This window comes from Neofelis nebulosa, chromosome 4, assembly GCF_028018385.1.
Source record: "Neofelis nebulosa isolate mNeoNeb1 chromosome 4, mNeoNeb1.pri, whole genome shotgun sequence".
NCBI classification, from domain to species: domain Eukaryota; kingdom Metazoa; phylum Chordata; class Mammalia; order Carnivora; family Felidae; genus Neofelis; species Neofelis nebulosa.
In genome coordinates this window covers 169653137-169669636 of record NC_080785.1, presented here as the reverse complement: position 1 = coordinate 169669636, position 16500 = coordinate 169653137, and the positions used below count along the sequence as shown (strand labels likewise).

General features: G+C 69.3%; 2 protein-coding genes across 4 annotated transcripts; one reads left to right on the top strand and one right to left on the bottom strand.

Moving 5' to 3' along the window:
* The first annotated feature begins 110 nt into the window (after positions 1-110).
* GRIN3B (glutamate ionotropic receptor NMDA type subunit 3B) lies at positions 111-8095 on the top strand. 3 transcript variants are annotated; one of them, XM_058728600.1, is made up of 10 exons: positions 111-555; positions 2099-2691; positions 3045-4077; positions 5806-5951; positions 6372-6487; positions 6595-6746; positions 6992-7156; positions 7248-7306; positions 7502-7542; positions 7708-8095. In XM_058728600.1, the coding sequence occupies exons 1-10, from the start codon at positions 124-126 to the stop codon at positions 8001-8003; spliced, it is 3033 nt and encodes a 1010-aa protein (XP_058584583.1). In that variant the 5' UTR covers positions 111-123; the 3' UTR covers positions 8004-8095. The 3 variants fall into 3 exon arrangements, with proteins under 3 accessions (XP_058584583.1, XP_058584582.1, XP_058584581.1); XM_058728599.1 differs by having other exon boundaries at positions 5806-5891; positions 7502-8095; XM_058728598.1 differs by having other exon boundaries at positions 7502-8095.
* TMEM259 (transmembrane protein 259) lies at positions 8028-16276 on the bottom strand. Its single transcript, XM_058728605.1, has 11 exons — positions 15901-16276; positions 12127-12405; positions 11349-11448; positions 10781-10891; positions 10454-10576; positions 10250-10350; positions 10084-10141; positions 9875-9958; positions 9628-9760; positions 9459-9558; positions 8028-9282 (listed from the first exon to the last, which is right to left on the bottom strand). The coding sequence occupies exons 1-11, from the start codon at positions 16120-16122 to the stop codon at positions 8737-8739; spliced, it is 1857 nt and encodes a 618-aa protein (XP_058584588.1). The 5' UTR covers positions 16123-16276; the 3' UTR covers positions 8028-8736.
* Positions 16277-16500: the final 224 nt, after the last annotated feature.

Genomic DNA, 16500 nt, shown 5'->3' with positions numbered 1-16500 from the left:
GGGAGGGATGCCCCTGCCCCGCGGGGGGGCGGGGCAGCGAGCGGCGGGGGCCGGGCCCCAGACCCCGCCTCCTGCGCGGTGGCCCCGGCGGCTCCGCCCCGCGGCGCGGCCGGCAACTTTGGGATGGAGTTTGTGCGGACGCTGTGGCTCGGCCTGGCGCTGGCGCTGGGGCCGGGGCCGGGGCCCGCGGGGGGCCACCCGCAGCCGTGCGGCGTCCCGGAGCGCCTGGGGGGCTCGGTGCGCCTGGGCGCCCTCCTGCCCCGCGCGCCCGCCGCCCGCGCCCGCGTCCGCGCCGCCCTGGCCCGGGCCGCCCGGGCGCCGCGGCTGCCGCACAACCTGAGCCTGGAGCTGGTGGCCGCCGCGCCCCCTGCCCGCGACCCCGCCTCACTGGCCCGCGGCCTGTGCCAGGCGCTGGCGGCGCCGGGCGTGCGGGCCGTGCTCGCATTCCCGGGGGCGCGGCCCGAGCTGCGGCAGCTGCACTTCCTGGCGGCCGCCGCCGAGACCCCCGTGCTCAGCGTGCTGCGGCGGGAGGCGCGCGCGCCCCTCGGAGACCCGGTACGCGGGGACGCCCGGGGGCCGGACGAGGGAGGCCCCGGGACGCCCTGGGGGGGCGGGGGCCGGGGGTCCGACGCCAGAGGCGCCGGGGGGCGCTGGCACAGGAGCCCCCGGGGCTCGCGGGACGTGGACTCCTGACCCCGGATGCCCCCTAGGGCGCGGGGACCCAGAAACGGCGGCCGACCCGGTGCGATGCTTCTGGACCCAGGATGGCCAAACCCACTCGAGGCCCCCCTGGAGGGGGGCGGTGGGGGACGGTGGGGGCTGGCGGGGCCGCAACTCCTGCGCAGACCCCCTTCCTGGGCCTTGGTGATGGGGTCTCCCCACCGTGGCTGCTGCCCTTGTGGGCCCCAGAAGCCCTCCCCGGTCCGAGGGCGCCCCCCAGCCCCACCGAGCAGGGCCCCGGGCTGGGAGGGGAAGCGGGTCTTTCTGCCCGTTTCTGGGGTGCAGTTCCGGGGTCTGCTGGTCTCCCCAGCCTCCTCCCTGCGACGGGCCACCCTCCCTGTCAGTCAGACCTCTCCCTCCGCATCTCTGGAGTTTATTCTCTCCTTGATTCCGCCTCTGGGCCTGGATCTGGGCCCCAAGAAGCAGAAAGCGGGATACGGATGAGGGGTGACTGAGAGGGCTCTGGGGACCCCCGTGGTGCCTCTGGGAAAGGCCCCCTTACAAGGACAGCAGGGAGGGGCCCAACCTAGAGATATGGGGACTGGTAGGGGCCTCCCGCCTTCCGAACGCAGCTTGAAGCCCCTCCAGGCCGTCCTTCTCCTCAGGGAGGGGAGACCTCGACTGTAGAGGAAGCCTGGGGTCTCCTTAACCCCGCTGTCCCTGCCTCGAGGCGGGGCCCCCCTGCGCCGACCTTGTGGGAAAGATACAGAACTCAAAGCCAGGCCTGTGGCGCCCTCTGCTGCCGCCTCCAGGACCAGAGCCCCTGCTATTTACGTCGGTCTTTTGGGAGGACTCGCTTGGACCCCCAGGGACTGAACAGCAGCCTCAGCCCTGGGCATCCTGTCCTCACCCGGGCAACACCCTGCTCGCCTTAGGTGTCTGTCATTGCCCTCTCTCTCATCCTTCACAGGCTAAGAGCAAGTCCCGGAGAACTTTCTGGGTGCCACAGGGCATAGAGGAGTCCCTCAGCCCCTGGCTGGCCAGGGAAGTCTGAATAGGGGATGGGTGATGGACCTGGGTTTTGAAGGATGTGTAGGAGTTGGGTGCCGGGGAGAGAGAGAGAGAGAGAGAGAGAGAGAGAGAGAGAGAGAGAGAAGAGGTGTTCCAGCTGGGAAATGCGCAAAGCCCCAAAGTGGGGTGCGACCAGGGTGGCCAGAGCCAAGCGAGTAGGCCCTGAGTGTCAGGCCAAGGAGGCTGGGCTTTGTGCTGATGGTAATGGGGAGACAGAGAGGGTTTAGAGCAGGGGTGGGCTGGCGGAGGCAGGCACGCCGCCCGGCCTTAAAGAGGACGTCTATTTATCGAGCACCTACTCGTGGGGCTGGGGAGGGTGCGGTGGGTCACAGGTCGCCAGCCCTAACTGTGCCCACCCCCTTTCCAGAATCCGTTCCACCTGCAGCTGGACTGGGCCAGCCCCCTGGAGATGCTGCTCGACGTGCTGGTGTCTGTGCTGCAGGCCCATGCCTGGGAGGACGTCGGCCTGGTGCTCTGCCGCGTGCGGGACCCTGCTGGGCTGGTGGCCCTCTGGACCGCCAGGGCCGGCGGGGCCCCAAAGCTTGTGCTGGACCTGGGTCGGCCGGAGCCGGGTGCCGCGGGGCTGCAGGCACGCCTGGCCCCCCTGGGGGCCCCGACGGGGGGCTCGGCCCCAGTGCCCGTGGCTGCACTCCTTGGCTGTGACGCGGCCCGCGCCCTCCGGGTGCTGCAGGCCGCGCCCCCGGGGCCCCGCTGGCTGCTGGGCACACCACTGTCCCCTGAGGTACTGCCCACGGACGGCCTGCCCCTCGGGCTGCTGGCGCTGGGCGAGGTGGCTCGGCCCCCGCTGGAGGCCGCCATTCATGACGCCGTGGAGCTGGTGGCTCGCGCCCTGGGTAGCGCGGCCCGCGCGGAACCGGAGCGCGCCCTGCCCCCCGCCACGGTCGACTGCCACGACCCACGCCCGCCCGGGTCCCTGTCCTCGGGCCGCTTGCTGGCACGGTGAGTGAGGGGTGTGCGGGTCCCGTCTGTGAGTCTGGAAAGGCACCATTGTTGGGTCCGTGCTGTATACCGGGCATCGTATCCTCCCGAGAAAGCGGGTTTTGACCCTAAGGTGGAAGCAGGGCAGGGGGAGGGGCAGGCGGGGGCTTAGGGCGCTCTGGGGGCAGCGTGCAGGGCAGGGGAAGTGAACCAGCCGGGCGGCCTCGCCGGGCATGAGAACCGGGGAAGTCGTCGCTTTCGGGCCGGGGGGCACCGTCCCCGCCCCCCGTGGCGCGGGTGCCACGCTGGCAAGGGGTCCGGCCCCCGCTGCCTGACGGTGCCCCTCCCCCTGCCCCTCCCCGCCCCCCCGCCAGGTTCCTGGCCAACACGTCCTTCCAGGGCCGCACGGGGCCCGTGTGGGTGACCGGCTCCTCCCAGGTGCACGTGTCGCGGCACTTCCGAGTGTGGAGCCTGCGCCAGGACCCGCGGGGCGCCCCGGCCTGGGCCACGGTGGGCAGCTGGCGGGCCGGGCGGCTGGAGGCGGAGCCGGGCGGCGCGGCCGCGCGGCCCCCGCCGGCGCCGGGACCCGGAGGCCGGCCCCAGCTGCGCGTGGTGACGCTGGTGGAGCACCCGTTCGTGTTCGCCCGCGAGCCCGACGAGGACGGGCAGTGCCCCGCGGGGCGGCTGTGTCTGGCCCCCGGCACCAACGGCTCGGCCGCGCTGGACGCGCTGTTCGCCGCCCTGGCCAACGGCTCGGCGCCGCGGGCGCTGCGCAAGTGTTGCTACGGCTACTGCATCGACCTGCTGGAGCGCCTGGCGGAGGACGCGCCCTTCGACTTCGAGCTGTACATCGTGGCCGACGGCAAGTACGGCGCCCTGCGGGACGGCCGCTGGACCGGCCTGGTGGGCGACCTGCTGGCCGGCAGGGCGCACATGGCCGTCACCAGCTTCAGCATCAACTCGGCGCGCTCCCAGGTGCTGGACTTCAGCAGCCCCTTCTTCTCCACCAGCCTGGGCATCATGGTGCGCGCCCGGGACACGGCCTCGCCCATCGGCGCCTTCACGTGGCCGCTGCACTGGTCCATGTGGCTGGGCGTCTTCGCGGCCCTGCACCTCACCGCGCTCTTCCTCACGCTGTACGAGTGGCGCAGCCCCTACGGCCTCACGCCCCGCGGCCGCAACCGGGCCACCGTGTTCTCCTACTCCTCGGCGCTCAACCTCTGCTACGCCATCCTGTTCGGACGCACGGTCTCCAGCAAGACGCCCAAGTGCCCCACGGGCCGCTTCCTCATGAACCTGTGGGCCATCTTCTGCCTGCTCGTGCTGTCCAGCTACACGGCCAACCTGGCCGCCGTCATGGTCGGGGACAAGACTTTCGAGGAGCTGTCGGGGATCCATGACCCCAAGGTGGGCAGCCGTGGGGCCGGGAGGTCTCCCACTCCCCCGGTTCCCGCCCCCAGACCCAGCCGCCGGCAGCCACCTGCTCCTGAAAACATGTGTCGAGCGCTCGGTGTGTGCGCCAGGCGTAGGGGACCCGGCCGGGACCAAACAGGCGAAGAAGGTCTCCGTGCCCCAGGGAGAGGTGGCGCGGTCAAGAGAAGCACGCCGGATTGGTGTGTGAGATGGCTATAAAGTGTCAGGAAGGAAAAATGAGGCAGAGTGGGAACACAGGGAGTCCCGGGAGGGGCGTTTTCTGAAACGAGGGTGACGAATATAACTCTGGGAGGGGGTGACATTCGAGAGGCTTTTATGTAGAGATCAGGGAGGAATGATGGGAGAGAAGGCAGAGCAGGTGCAAAGGCCCCGGGGCAGGTCCTGCAGGGTGTCTAAAGCCGTTCTTTCTGAGACAGAACTTTCTCTCGGAGCCCTGGCGGCTTGCGGGCAGAGCAGAGGTGTGCCCCAGTCTACATATTTCTCTGTTTTTAATGAAAAAGCTTATTCCTGAACAGGGAGCAGTGAGCACCACGGATGAACCCATTGTCCAGCTCCTAAGTCAACTCCCAGCCACCCAGGCCAGTCCCAGCCACTGGACTGTCATTTCACCAGTTTTCTGGAAGCTTTCACACACCTCAGCGTCCCCTTTTCCCAGTTGTCTTTTCTCCCCCCCATGGCTTGTTTGAATCTGGTCCTAAACACGCAGGCACTGTGGGTACATTTCCTCTCCACTTATTTCTTGTCCAAAAATGTGTTTGCTGGAGAAATTGTTTTTGTCCCGTAGCAGCTCCCACTGTTCGGATCCGGCTGTGTCCTGAGGGGTGCTACACCCTAAGCCCCATATCTTTGTAAATTGGTACGACAGCCTAGGCCCAGCGCTGTGTGATGTGCTAGCCGCTCCCACGCGGCCACGTTCAACATCTAATTAAGTGTAAGTGCCCAACAGCCACCGAGAACAGCACAGGTACAGGGTCTCCTCGTCGCAAGGTTCCAGACAGGACTGCTCTAGACGCTCCACAGGACAAGGGTCCGGCTTTTCCGGAGGGCTGTGGCCACATCAGGACGCGTGGGTCAGTGTCACCACTCGCTCATCCCTTAGGAGTTTGCAGACTGTGGGTGGCGCTGGGGAGCCAGGACAGGGAGGAGCGGCCAGCAGGGCTGCGGGGTTCCGGGTGGTTCTGAAAGTGGAGCCACGGGATTTGCAGACCCACGTGGCGTGGAGACCAGAGAAACAGGGTGAGAAGAGGCAGTACAGGGCCGACTGGGGCAGGAAGGGCCGGGAGGACAGGTGTGGGGGGCCTGATCCCAAGGGATTCCCGCGGGCGCCCCCCTCCCCCCCCCCAGGGCAGCCACGGAGGAGGTGGTGAGAAGAGGAGGAGGAGGAGGTCTGGGGTTCGGGCTCGGGGCCAGGTCTGCTTGGAGATGGACAGTGGGCACTGAGGAGAGCGGCCCTCACCCTGGCGATCCTGCCCCCCAGGGACAGAGAGAGGGCCATGTCGCGGAACATCACGACTGGGGAGCTCCTGGCACCGAGTGGGTGGGGTAGGGGTGCCGCTGACCCCCTCTCGGCGCCCAGAGGGGCCCCAGTCGGGCCGGCGGCGGCGGCGGCGGCGGCGGGAGGAGCTGGGCGAGAGCCCTGGGGACGCGGGGCAGCCGGAGGCCAGGGCGACAGCGGCCCGGGCTGACGAGCTGCCCCCGCAGCTGCACCACCCGTCCCAGGGCTTCCGCGTGGGCACCGTGTGGGAGAGCAGCGCCGAGGCCTACATCAAAAAGAGCTTCCCCGACATGTACGCGCACATGCGGCGCCACAGCGCGCCCACCACGCCCCACGGCGTCTCCATGCTCACGTGAGGCCGCGGGGGGGCGGGCCCGACCCTGCAGGGGCGGGGCATGCGGGGGTTGGGTCGAGCCGAGGGGGCGGGACCTGACGGGGCGAGGCGGAGCACCGGGGACCGTGAGGGGGGCGGGCGCGAGGCGAGGGCGACGGGGCAGGACGGTGGGGGGGGGGAGGGGGGGGGCCCGGAGCGGGACTCCGGGGTGGGGGCGGGGCCCGAGGGGCGAGGCGGAGCACCGGGGGCGGGGCCGGCGACTATGGGGACGAACCATTGGGGTGGGGCGGGCGCGAGCCGTGACCCCGGGGTGGGCGGGGCCTACGGGGCGGAGCCTGCGAGGCGGGGGCGACGGAGCAGGACCTGGGAGGGCGGGACCCCGGGGTGGGCGGAGCCCGCGGGGGCGGGGCCTCTCACCCCACTGCCCCCACCCCGCAGGAGCGACCCCCCCAAGCTCAACGCCTTCATCATGGACAAGTCGCTCCTGGACTACGAGGTCTCCATCGACGCCGACTGTAAACTACTGACCGTGGGCAAGCCTTTCGCCATGGAGGGTGAGGGGCCGCGGGGAACGGTGGCCCCCGGGGGGCGGTGGCCCCAGGGATGGCTCCTCTGGGGCTGCGTCCAGCCTGGCCCGAACCCCACCCCTGGCCTCCCTTAGGCTACGGCATCGGACTCCCTCAGAACTCGCCGCTCACTTCCAACCTGTCCGAGTTCATCAGCCGCTACAAGTCCTCCGGCTTCATCGACTTGCTGCACGATAAGTGGTACAAGATGGTGCCTTGTGGGAAGCGCGTCTTCGCCGTTACCGAGGTGCGGCAGGGCTCGGGGACACGGGGTGGGGGCAGGCGGGGGCGCACCCTGAGCCTGCACGGCCCCCGCTCTGGTGGTTGCCAAGATGTGTGCGCTTCTACGTGTCCTACCAAAGCCCGGCTCCGGTGTCCTCTCCACGAACGTGGGAGCCTCGGCCAGGGCTCCCCTTCCGGCCTCGCCCGCGAGGGTTTGTGCCTGTGTCGTCCCGTCCCCCCCCGTCCCCCCCCCCCCCCCCCCCGCCCCAGACGCTGCAGGTGGGCATCTACCACTTCTCGGGACTCTTCGTGCTGTTCTGCCTGGGCCTCGGCAGCGCCCTGCTCAGCTCTCTGGGGGAGCACGTCTTCTACCACCTGGTGCTCCCGCGCATGCGAAGAGGCAACAGGCTGCAGTACTGGCTGCACACCAGCCAGGTGAGGGGCGGGTTGCGCGGACCGGCGGGCTGCGCGGGCGGGCGTCGGCGGCCTCCCGTGACCCCGACAAAGCGCCTGTCCGGACTTGCAGAGAATCCACCGCGCGCTCAACACAGAGCCTCCGGAAGGTCACGAGGAGCCAGAGCCAAGGTAAGGGGCCCCGAAGGCCCCCCCCCCGCCCCCCCGCCTCGGCCCCCGGCCAGCTCTGACCCCCACCCTCAAGCTGACTGCTTCTCGCCTCGGCCCTCCCCGGAAGGACAAGGAAGCCCCACACCGACGGGGACCCTGACCCCAGGGGCGGAGCGCCAGGACACTGGCGCAGCCCCACCCACCCCATGTCCCCAGGGCTCCCGAGCAGCAGCAGGACACGCCCACGGCCTCTGCAGGTAAGGGGGGCTGGACACACGTGCGCCGGGCCGCGGCGAGGGAGCGTCGTGTGCGCTTCCTACCGGAGCCCGGTGTGGCCGCCGCAGCGCCGGACTCGGAGGCCGGGCCCCCGGAAGGCCCCGTCTGGCTCTGCTCCAACGGCCGCCTGTCCTCGGGCGCCCCAGGCCCCGGTGAGCTGGAGCAGCTGGAGCAGCGCATCAGGAGCGCGCAGAAGCGGCTCCACCAGGCCCTGGCGCGGCGCCGAGAGCTCCTGGCCCAGCTCGGGGATGGCCCCGGCGACCAGCCTCTGCACCTGCCCGAAGCCTGCCCCGAAGCAGCTGAAGCACCTTCAGTCACGGGTGACTCATCCCAGGGAACGCCCCCCCCACCCCTGCCGGCCTGGACGGGGCGGCCCCCACTCCGGAGCCTGCACAGAAGCCGTCCTAGCGCGACGGGAGGAAGCACGGAGGCCCCTCCCTGAGCGCACACACAGACGCCGCTAGGCCGCCGTCAACAGTTTATTCTATATACAAACACGATTTCGTACACTGCAATTAAATAGGATGGAATGAGCGCCTTTGTGCATTCCTCGCCGAGGGACTCAGTTTGGCCACCAGCCCTGTCCCACTCCCACCCAAGCAGGGCTGGACGCCTGTGCCCGGCCGCTGCCTTCCAGGTGGGCGCCTGTGTCTGCGTCCCCAACCCCAAGGTGCCAACTCTGCCCTCCTGGGACCCCAGCCCTGGTACGCACACCCGGGGTCAGGTGCCGTGGAGAAGGCACTGAGCATGATGCAGCACCAGCCAAGCGGGCCGGGACAGTGAGGGTGGCCCCCGCCGGCATTCACCTGATCAGAGACTTGCCCAGCTCTGCTACTGAGGGACAGCTCACTCCACACATTTCACCAGCCCCTTCCAGAACCTTCCACGGAGCCCCCACCCCACTCTCATCGGCCTGCCTCCATCTGCCGGCTGAGGGGGCCCACCACTAACGTTGCAGGGACAGGCCTCCGGCAGGCCCCACCCTGGGGAAGAGACGGCCACCTCTGGGCGAACCCAATGGACCCTGACACCACCCCGAGGCAGGCTGGGCAGTCCCAAGAACCACCGGGACATCCTCCCCGACACCCGAGGGCTCCGGCCAGGTCATGCCCAGTGGGCCTGCATGGCCAGGGATTGGGGGGGGCTGGGGGGGGGTGCGGTCAGCTGCCCAAGGCTCAGGAGCCCACCTCCGGGGGCGGGTCCACTGGGGCTGTGGGTGCAGGGCTGGGCCCACTCACCCCGACGGCCGGGGGCGCCGTGTCACGCGCCAGGGAGTTGCCGGAGGGGGCACTGTCCTGGGGGACTCGGGGGGGCCCTCCACCAGGGCTCAGCAGGCCAGCGGGCCGTCGCTCCAGCAGGGAGGCACTCAGGCCAGACAAGAAGGAGGCGTCTGTGATCATGGCGGCCGTCTCTGCCATCCAGCCCAGGTCACCGCTGGCCGCCGCCGCCACCGAGGCCGCCGCGGCCACCAGGGAGCTGGGCGCCTCGGGCACGGGCCCGGGACCCCCACTAGCACCCGGCGAGCCAGGGCCCAGGGCAGGGGCCGGGCCGGCAGGGTCAGGCGCGGTGGCCGGGGCACCTCCGTTGTTGTTGAGGTCGTCCGGAAGGGCCGTGGGGGCGCCGGGGCCCAGGGGCGGGGTCTGCAGCAGCATTTCCTGGATGCGAATCTGCTGCAGGATGGCGGGCAGCTCGTAGTGGTGAAAGAAGTAGATCATGGAATGCTGGCGGGCGGAGGGCGGGCTCGGAGTCAGGCGGGGCCCCCCCCTGGGCGCCCCCCCGCGGCCCCCCCCCGGGCCCCCCTCGCGCCCCCCCCCGCGGGAGCCAGGGCCCCCCCCCCGGCCCCCCCCCGCGGGAGCCAGGGCCCCGCAGAGGCCGGCGCCTCGGCCCGAGTCCTCACCTGGATGAAGAGCCAGGATGTGACCAGGGCCAGGCTGCTGTACTGGCCGTTGAAGCGGTAGTGGTAGGCGTAGAAGGCGAAGTGGTACAGGTAGAAGAACCTGGAGGGAGGAGAGTGAGGCGCCGCCCGCCGAGCCCACCCCGGACCCCCACCGACCCGCCGTGCTCACCGCAGCCAGTGTCTCTTGCTGGTGTTGGTGTGGCAGCAGATGGCGTCGTACTGGTCGGCCAGCCAGACGATGAGGATGATGTAGAAGGCCGTGGTGGTGTCGTTGAAGAACTCGGACATGATGGCTTCCATCCCTGCGGGACGGGCCCGGCGGCTGGGCTGGGGGCGGGGCGCTGGGGGCGGGGCACCCCGGGAGCGGGGCGGGGCGGGGTGGGGCGGGGGCGGGGCCGGGAGGGCGGAGTCCTCACCTACGAGGGCCAGGATGACGGTGAGCAGGGGAGCGGCGGGGAAGGCGATGGCCATATTCATCTCCAGCATCTGCAGCAGGTCCACTGCGGGCAGAGAGCGGCGGGGCGGGCGGGCAGACCGGGTGAGGTGCCCGGGGGAGGGTGGGCGGGCGGGGGGCCACGGGGCTGAGCCCACCCCTCCCGCCCGCTGGCCCAGCAGGGAGACTCACCAATGAAGACAAAAATCTGGTGGTGGGAGTATCGGAGCAGCATGGAGACGCTGAGGGTCTGCAAGCGAGGGCCGCGCGATGCCTCAGGGCGGGGGGGGGGGGGGGGGGGGGGCGGCCCGCACACCCGCCCCGCCCCCACCCCGCCCGCCGCCCCCGAGGCACTCACGAAGATGACCATGATGACGAAGGCGGCCAGGTAGGACGTGCGAGCCATCCACATGCTCACGAATCGGTAGTGCTCACCGGACACCACGTTCCGCAGGAAGCCTGCGTGGAGGGGGGGGGGACGGGGCGGGGGGGGGGGGGAGCCGTGAGCGCGCACCCGGCCACCGCCCCGCACCCAGCCCCCACCTGCCGCCGCCCGCCGCACCCTTGTTCTCCTCGTTCTCGGCCAGGCCTTTGACGCTGGACATGAGGATGTCGTCGTAGCCCAGGAACTCGGCCAACAGCAGGCGGCTGAAGCGGTCCCCGAAGCACTGGTCTCGCGAGGGGTCTGCGGGCGGGCACAGGGCGGGGTGCGCGTCTGGCCAGGGCCCCGCCCCAGGCAGCACCGTGACCCTCCCACCCCACGATGCCTGGGAGGAAGGAGACTTCTTGTGGCCAGAGGGTGGAGACAGCGCCCCCCCCGCCCCGACCCGGGTCCCAAGGGCTTCGGGCTGCCCCAAATCCCCTCTGTCGCACCCTGGGGGACACTCACCCAGAGTGACCACCATGACAGGGATGCTGAGTCGCTGTCGCGTGGCCTGGGACAGCCGGAGGAAGCCGTACTCCAGCGAGTACTCCACGACATATTCATCCTGTGGCCATGCTGCCGGGGCAAGCTCGGTGAGCCTGGGGCCCGCCCCTGGAGGGCTGGGGGGGTGGGGAAAGGGGGAGGGGCAGGCCAGGCTCAAGGGAGGGGGTCGCCTGGTAGAGCTGCTTTGCACCACGCCCCCCACGGGGCCTCCGGGGCCCCCAGAGAAGGAGTCCCACACGCTGCCGACAGATGGAGAAACTGAGGCACAGGGTGGCCATTCTCCAGTACCGATCTGGCTGCTCAGACCCCCAGCCCCTCTGGGCAGGGGTGCAGCCCTAGACGGTGACCCGCTGTCATGAGGCGCCAAGCACACCTCGGCAGCCCACGCGGGGTGTACTTTTTTGTACTTTTTTTAAGGTTTTACTTCTTAAGTCATCTCTACACCCAACGTGGGGCCGGAACTCACAACCCTGAGATCGAGAGAGATGCGCTCTCCGGACTGAGCCGGCCGGGCGCCCCGGGCATGTACCTTTAGAGGGCGTCTCTGGGAAGGGGGACTCCTGGCTGTCATTCAGGGCCTCGGCACCACCCGGTGGCTTCAACACTTTGGGCTCAATGTCCAACTCGAACTGTGGAGCGCCAAGACAGGGGTCAGCGGCCCGGCCCAGAGGCCCCTTTCCCCTGCTGACTGAAAGATGCAGACTCCACCCCGGCCGCCGTGACCGCCAGCCTCTGCCCTGTAACCCACCAAAGACCCCCAACACCGAGCTCCCCCCGAGCGGCCACCTCCGGGTGAGGGTCTGCACTCTGAAGCCGGGGACAGGGGCAGGATCGGCGGGATGGGGCCGCCTGGCAAGGTAGGCACCCACGCCCCACGGGCGCCAGCCCCTCAACTGGGGGACTCTGGCCTCGAACTTGCTTGAGCGTGTCCTTCCTTCCAGGCTGTGGGCCCCACACATCCACCCCACCCCCGCAGGTGCCGGGGGCCCCTGCACGTCTCCAGTGACGGCGCCCACCACCCCACAGACGGCCACTCCACCTACGACAGCCGGGACCGGCTTTGAGCACTGGGCCCGGCGTTTCCAGGGGGCTCCTTGTCAGCTGTGTCTGCCCTTGGTGCCCCCAGAATCAGACCAATCCTTTCCCAGTAAGGGCTGGGAAACGGCCCAGGGCCCCGAACCTCCCAGCACAGTCCCTGCCCCGAAGGAGTGCACCAGGTCACGCGCTGGGCCTGCCACCAGACGAATCACTGGTCCGCCGTGTGCTCACCAGGCGTCTCCCGTGCAGGGCCCTCCCGGCCAGCTCACCTTGACGGAGGTGTTCCCAAACATCTCCACGGCCAGCTCCTCCTCCTCCTCCTCCTCCAGCTCCAAGCTGCCCGGCTCCACGGCCAGGCCAGGGAAGCTGCCGCGGCGGCCACCATCACAAAACTGCAGGAAGACGGGTGCGCGGCTCGAGTTGTGCTGGACCTCCACGCGCAAGATGCCCTCCCGAGGCCACTTGTCCCGCACGTGCTCCAGGCAGTTGATGGGCGAGCGGGAGAAGACGATGTGGATGTAGGCCAGGACAAAGAGCACAAACAGGGCCTGTGGGAGGGAGGGCGGTCAGTGCAGGAGCCCCCGGCACTCGGGGGACCCTCCCGGGCAGGGGTTGTGCTGAGCTGGCTCCGGGGGAGGAAGAAGTCCCAGGGACGTGGGCAAGTCCCGTGACGGCCCAGGGAAGCAGGGATGCCCTCTCAGACACTGCAGGACCCTCCCCCGGGGACAGGGCACACTGGGCCTGGGCCCAGCGGACAGAGGACCCCGCAGAGCACAGGGTGACACCGGTGACCGCCCCCACCTGGAGGCCCGCAGGGCAGCCCCGCGCTCTGCCTTGTCCTCAGGGCACCCCTGACCTCACCGGCCGCGCCCTCTGCACCGCTCCTGGGCTGGCAGGGCCAGCTCGTGGGGACGGTGCAGCCTCTCCCAGGGCGATCTTGCCCGCGAAGAACACTGGGCAGCGTCTGGGACTGGCTAAGGTGGGGCACTCCTGGCATGGCCGGGTGGGGAAAGGGCGCTGCTCCACCCCCACAGCACCCAGAACGGCCTCCACCACAGACAACGACCCGCCCCTTGCCGCCAGGGTGAGAGGGGACTCTGCCCCACGGCACCTCACCAGCAGCACCTTTTACCCAGCTTGGAGGAGCGTCAAGAGGGCCGCCCCCCTCCCTGAGAGCCCATCTCACTGTCTGACGGCTGAGTTTCTCAGGGTTTCTTTGGCCACAGGTCACCCCCAGACTGGGCACTGCGTCTGGGGCTTCACTCCCGTGTATCACCACTGCCCCCGCCCCGAGGGAAAGGGTCCAGCTGGCCTGATGGGACGCCCAGCGCTGTTCTGGAAAAAGAGGCCGTCCAGGAGCCGGCGAGCCCAGGGGCTGCTCAGCCAAAGACAAGGTGTTTCCTCGGAGGAGCCGGTGCGCACTTTACACGCCCGCTACCCGTGGCTACAGGGCCACGGGCAGGGCCACCAGGACCTCGTCCCTCCCACGCTCTCCATGAGCCCCGCACACGCTGCCAGTGCCAGCCACGGACCGCCTGACCTCCCCGCCAGAGCCAGCCCTGCGGATGGGCAGAGGGGCACACACTCCCATCCCCGCCGGGCCACGGGAGCCGTGACCTGAGGGCGCACAGAGCCAGGGGATGGGAGGAGCCCAGCGTCCGAGCGTGCTGCTGCGACCCGGGCCCAGGTACGCGTGAAGCCAGGAGCCCGCCCAGACTCCTCAGACGTGTTATCTGCGCCACCCCTGTTGGGCCAACGCGGACCGTGCCTCCTTGGCCTGCAGTGCCCCTGGGAGACGGTGACGCGGGCGGCGTTGACACGGATGCAGAGCCCCCGTGTCCAGGTCACCGCAGACAGACGTGCAAGCTACGAGCGGAGCCGGGGCCTCTGCCGGGGGCAGCAGGCCTGAGTCTGCCTAACGTCACACAGACCCTGCTGGGGCACCGCTGCACCCCATGTCCTGGTCTCCCCCTCCCTCCTGCTCCGCCCTCTTCGTTGCTGGGTCCCCAAACCAGGCAGGAGGCGGCACAGAGGTGTGTTCAGGGACTCCCATTCACAGCAAGGACCCTGGCGGGACTCCACACTATCGCACGTCACAACGACCCCGGAGGTCACCTCTGTTTTTCAGAGGGAAAGACCGGCAGAAACACCGAATGCCAGAGCCCTGCTTACCCTGCCAGCATCGCTCAGTGGCTGCACGGTCAGGCTGCCCCAGGTTCAGAGACAGGCTGGGGCACCTAGTGCCCACCGCTCCAGGACTCGGAGGTCCCAGTCTGGCCTCGATGCCAGGAAAACCGGCAGAGGTGGGAGCCAAGGCTGCCGGAACGCGGGCCCGGCCACTGCCTCTCATCCCCCAAAGGCTGGCCCGGTGGGGAATCAGGTGGTCTGGGCTGGCTCCTGGCTGTGAGCCACAGAAAGACGCAGCTCTGAGGAAGTCACTAAGGGACCTCCGTATCTGCAGCCAGAGTGCCGGAAGCTGGGCAGGCAGGAAGTAAAGGCACGGAGCTTTCTGGAACTTGAAGCAGCCGCACAAACCAGCCAGTCCCAGCCCTCACTGAGCAGATGAGGGAAACAAAAGGAACCAGGGGTCGGGCAGATTCGAGAGGTCCGTGGGGCCTCCAGGCTTTGGCCCAGAGATCTCTCGGCCCAGCAGCACGACCCAGAGAGGAGAACTCAGGAGTCAGAACCCCCCGGGACACCTGACCACCTACTCCAGGGACACCTGTATGCAGGGCTGTCCTGCTCCCATGTCAGGAAGTGGCGGGACAGAACTGACGCGACCAGGACCTGCTCCGGGAAGGCTGAGCTCCGACTGACCACCTGGGGCAAACAGCACTTCCTCCCCGCAGGGAAATCACACCCACACACACTCAGGAGCCCAATAAAGGAACCCCGATTCAGGAATCCTCCACAGGGGACCCGTGATGTTCTGGGGGGGCTCTGGGGAGAGAGGAGGAGGAAGACCGCCTCCTCGCGCCATCAGGCACTCCCAAAGACAAGGGACAGGGGGACTCTGGTGGGGGGGGGGGGGGACTCCCCGGAGACACTGGCAGGCCAGAACCAGCACCCGGGTCTGTTGGGCAGCTATGACTGCACTCCTCCCACCAAACCCCAAAGTGCTGTCAGCTCCTGACCCACCTGGTCTGGTCTGCACCCCAAGAGCCTCGAATGCTAGCACCAGCCCCCTCTCTGCAGACAAGGAGCCCAGAGCTCACTTGGGGATGCTACACACCCCGCCCCAGTGGGCAGCATGCTGATGGGAAACGGAATGGCCATCTGCCCAACCGGGACCACCACGCTGCGCAGGAACCCGGAACCTTCTCTGAAGGACTGCCAGCTGTCATTGGAGATCCTGTCGTAGAAGGACCTAGGCCAGTGCCAGTCCCCACTGAGCTGTGCCCATGGCTGAAACCTCTGTGGCACCCAAGGGAGGAGGGGAAGGGGGTTCGCGCATGGCCCCTTGCTAAGTCATTACTTTGCCACTCACCCCGGGGACATGTCCTGGGCTATGTCCTGGGCTAGGTCACATTCCCCGGAGAGGCTCAGAGAGAGATGGAAATGGGGTGTGGCTTCCAGTGCAGGAAGATGGGCATGGGCTGTGTCCTGTCCTGGGAGAGGGAGGCCCGGAACCTCCCGGTTTGGGGAAGCCCAAGACTGGGGGTTTGGTCAGGGCCAGGACAGGTCTGGAAGCCTCCTCCAGAGCGGAGGAGGCCAGGCAGCACGGTCAGGGTCACAGGGCTGGGCTCCCGGGCTCCTGCCTCCCGAGGTGAGGGTCCTGGGAAAGGGAAGGGCCAGGGGTGGGGGGCAGTCTGGACAGAGCTGGCAGCGAGTTTCCGGAGTCGGGATCAGGGGCCGCTAACGGGGCGAGTGAGACTCGGGCCTCCCGGGTAGAAGTCGCACGGGCACGGGGGCTGGGATCGCAAGATTAAGAGGCCCGGAGGCAGGGGGTTCGCCGCCCCTCTGGGGTCGCGGTCAGAGGTCGCAGACCTGGGTGGAGGGTCCGGCCGCTAGGGTCAAGGGTCAGGGGTCGGGACCTCGGTCACCTTGAGCAGCACGAAGAACTCGAAGAGTCGTCGGAAGGCGGGCGGGAAGAGCCGCGAGTAGGTGACAGCCATCTTGAAGAAGAGCGCGTGGAAAAGCCGGTCGCGCACGTTGATGAGAGGGTTGGGGTTGAGGTTGGGGGTGCGAGGCCCGCGCGCGGGGACCGGGCCGCCGCCGCCGTTGGGCCCGGGCCCCGGGGCCCCGGGCGCCGCGTGCTCCGACATGCCGCCCAGCGTCGCGCCCTAACGGCCCGCGGGTCCCCGAGGGCGTCTCCCGGCCGCCATCGGCCGTCCTCACCGCGGCCGCGCTGCTCACCGACGCCCGGCCGCCGCCGCCGCCATCTTCCGCCTCCGCGGCCTGCTGACGCCAGCGAGTCGCCGCGCCGGCAAGAGCGGCTTCCCTGCGCTCGCGGAGAACGCTGGGATGCCGGCGGCCCGCCCACTGCAGCCCCGCCCTCCCTCCTGGTCGCCGGGCCCGGAGCGCCAGGGCGGGGTGGTGTCTGGCCCAGGTGTTTTGCATATTATCCCCACAAGCCTCAGCGGCTGCGAGGCGGAATTTGGACTATTAAATTCGTCAACATCTGAGGGTTTTAGCGTGATAAC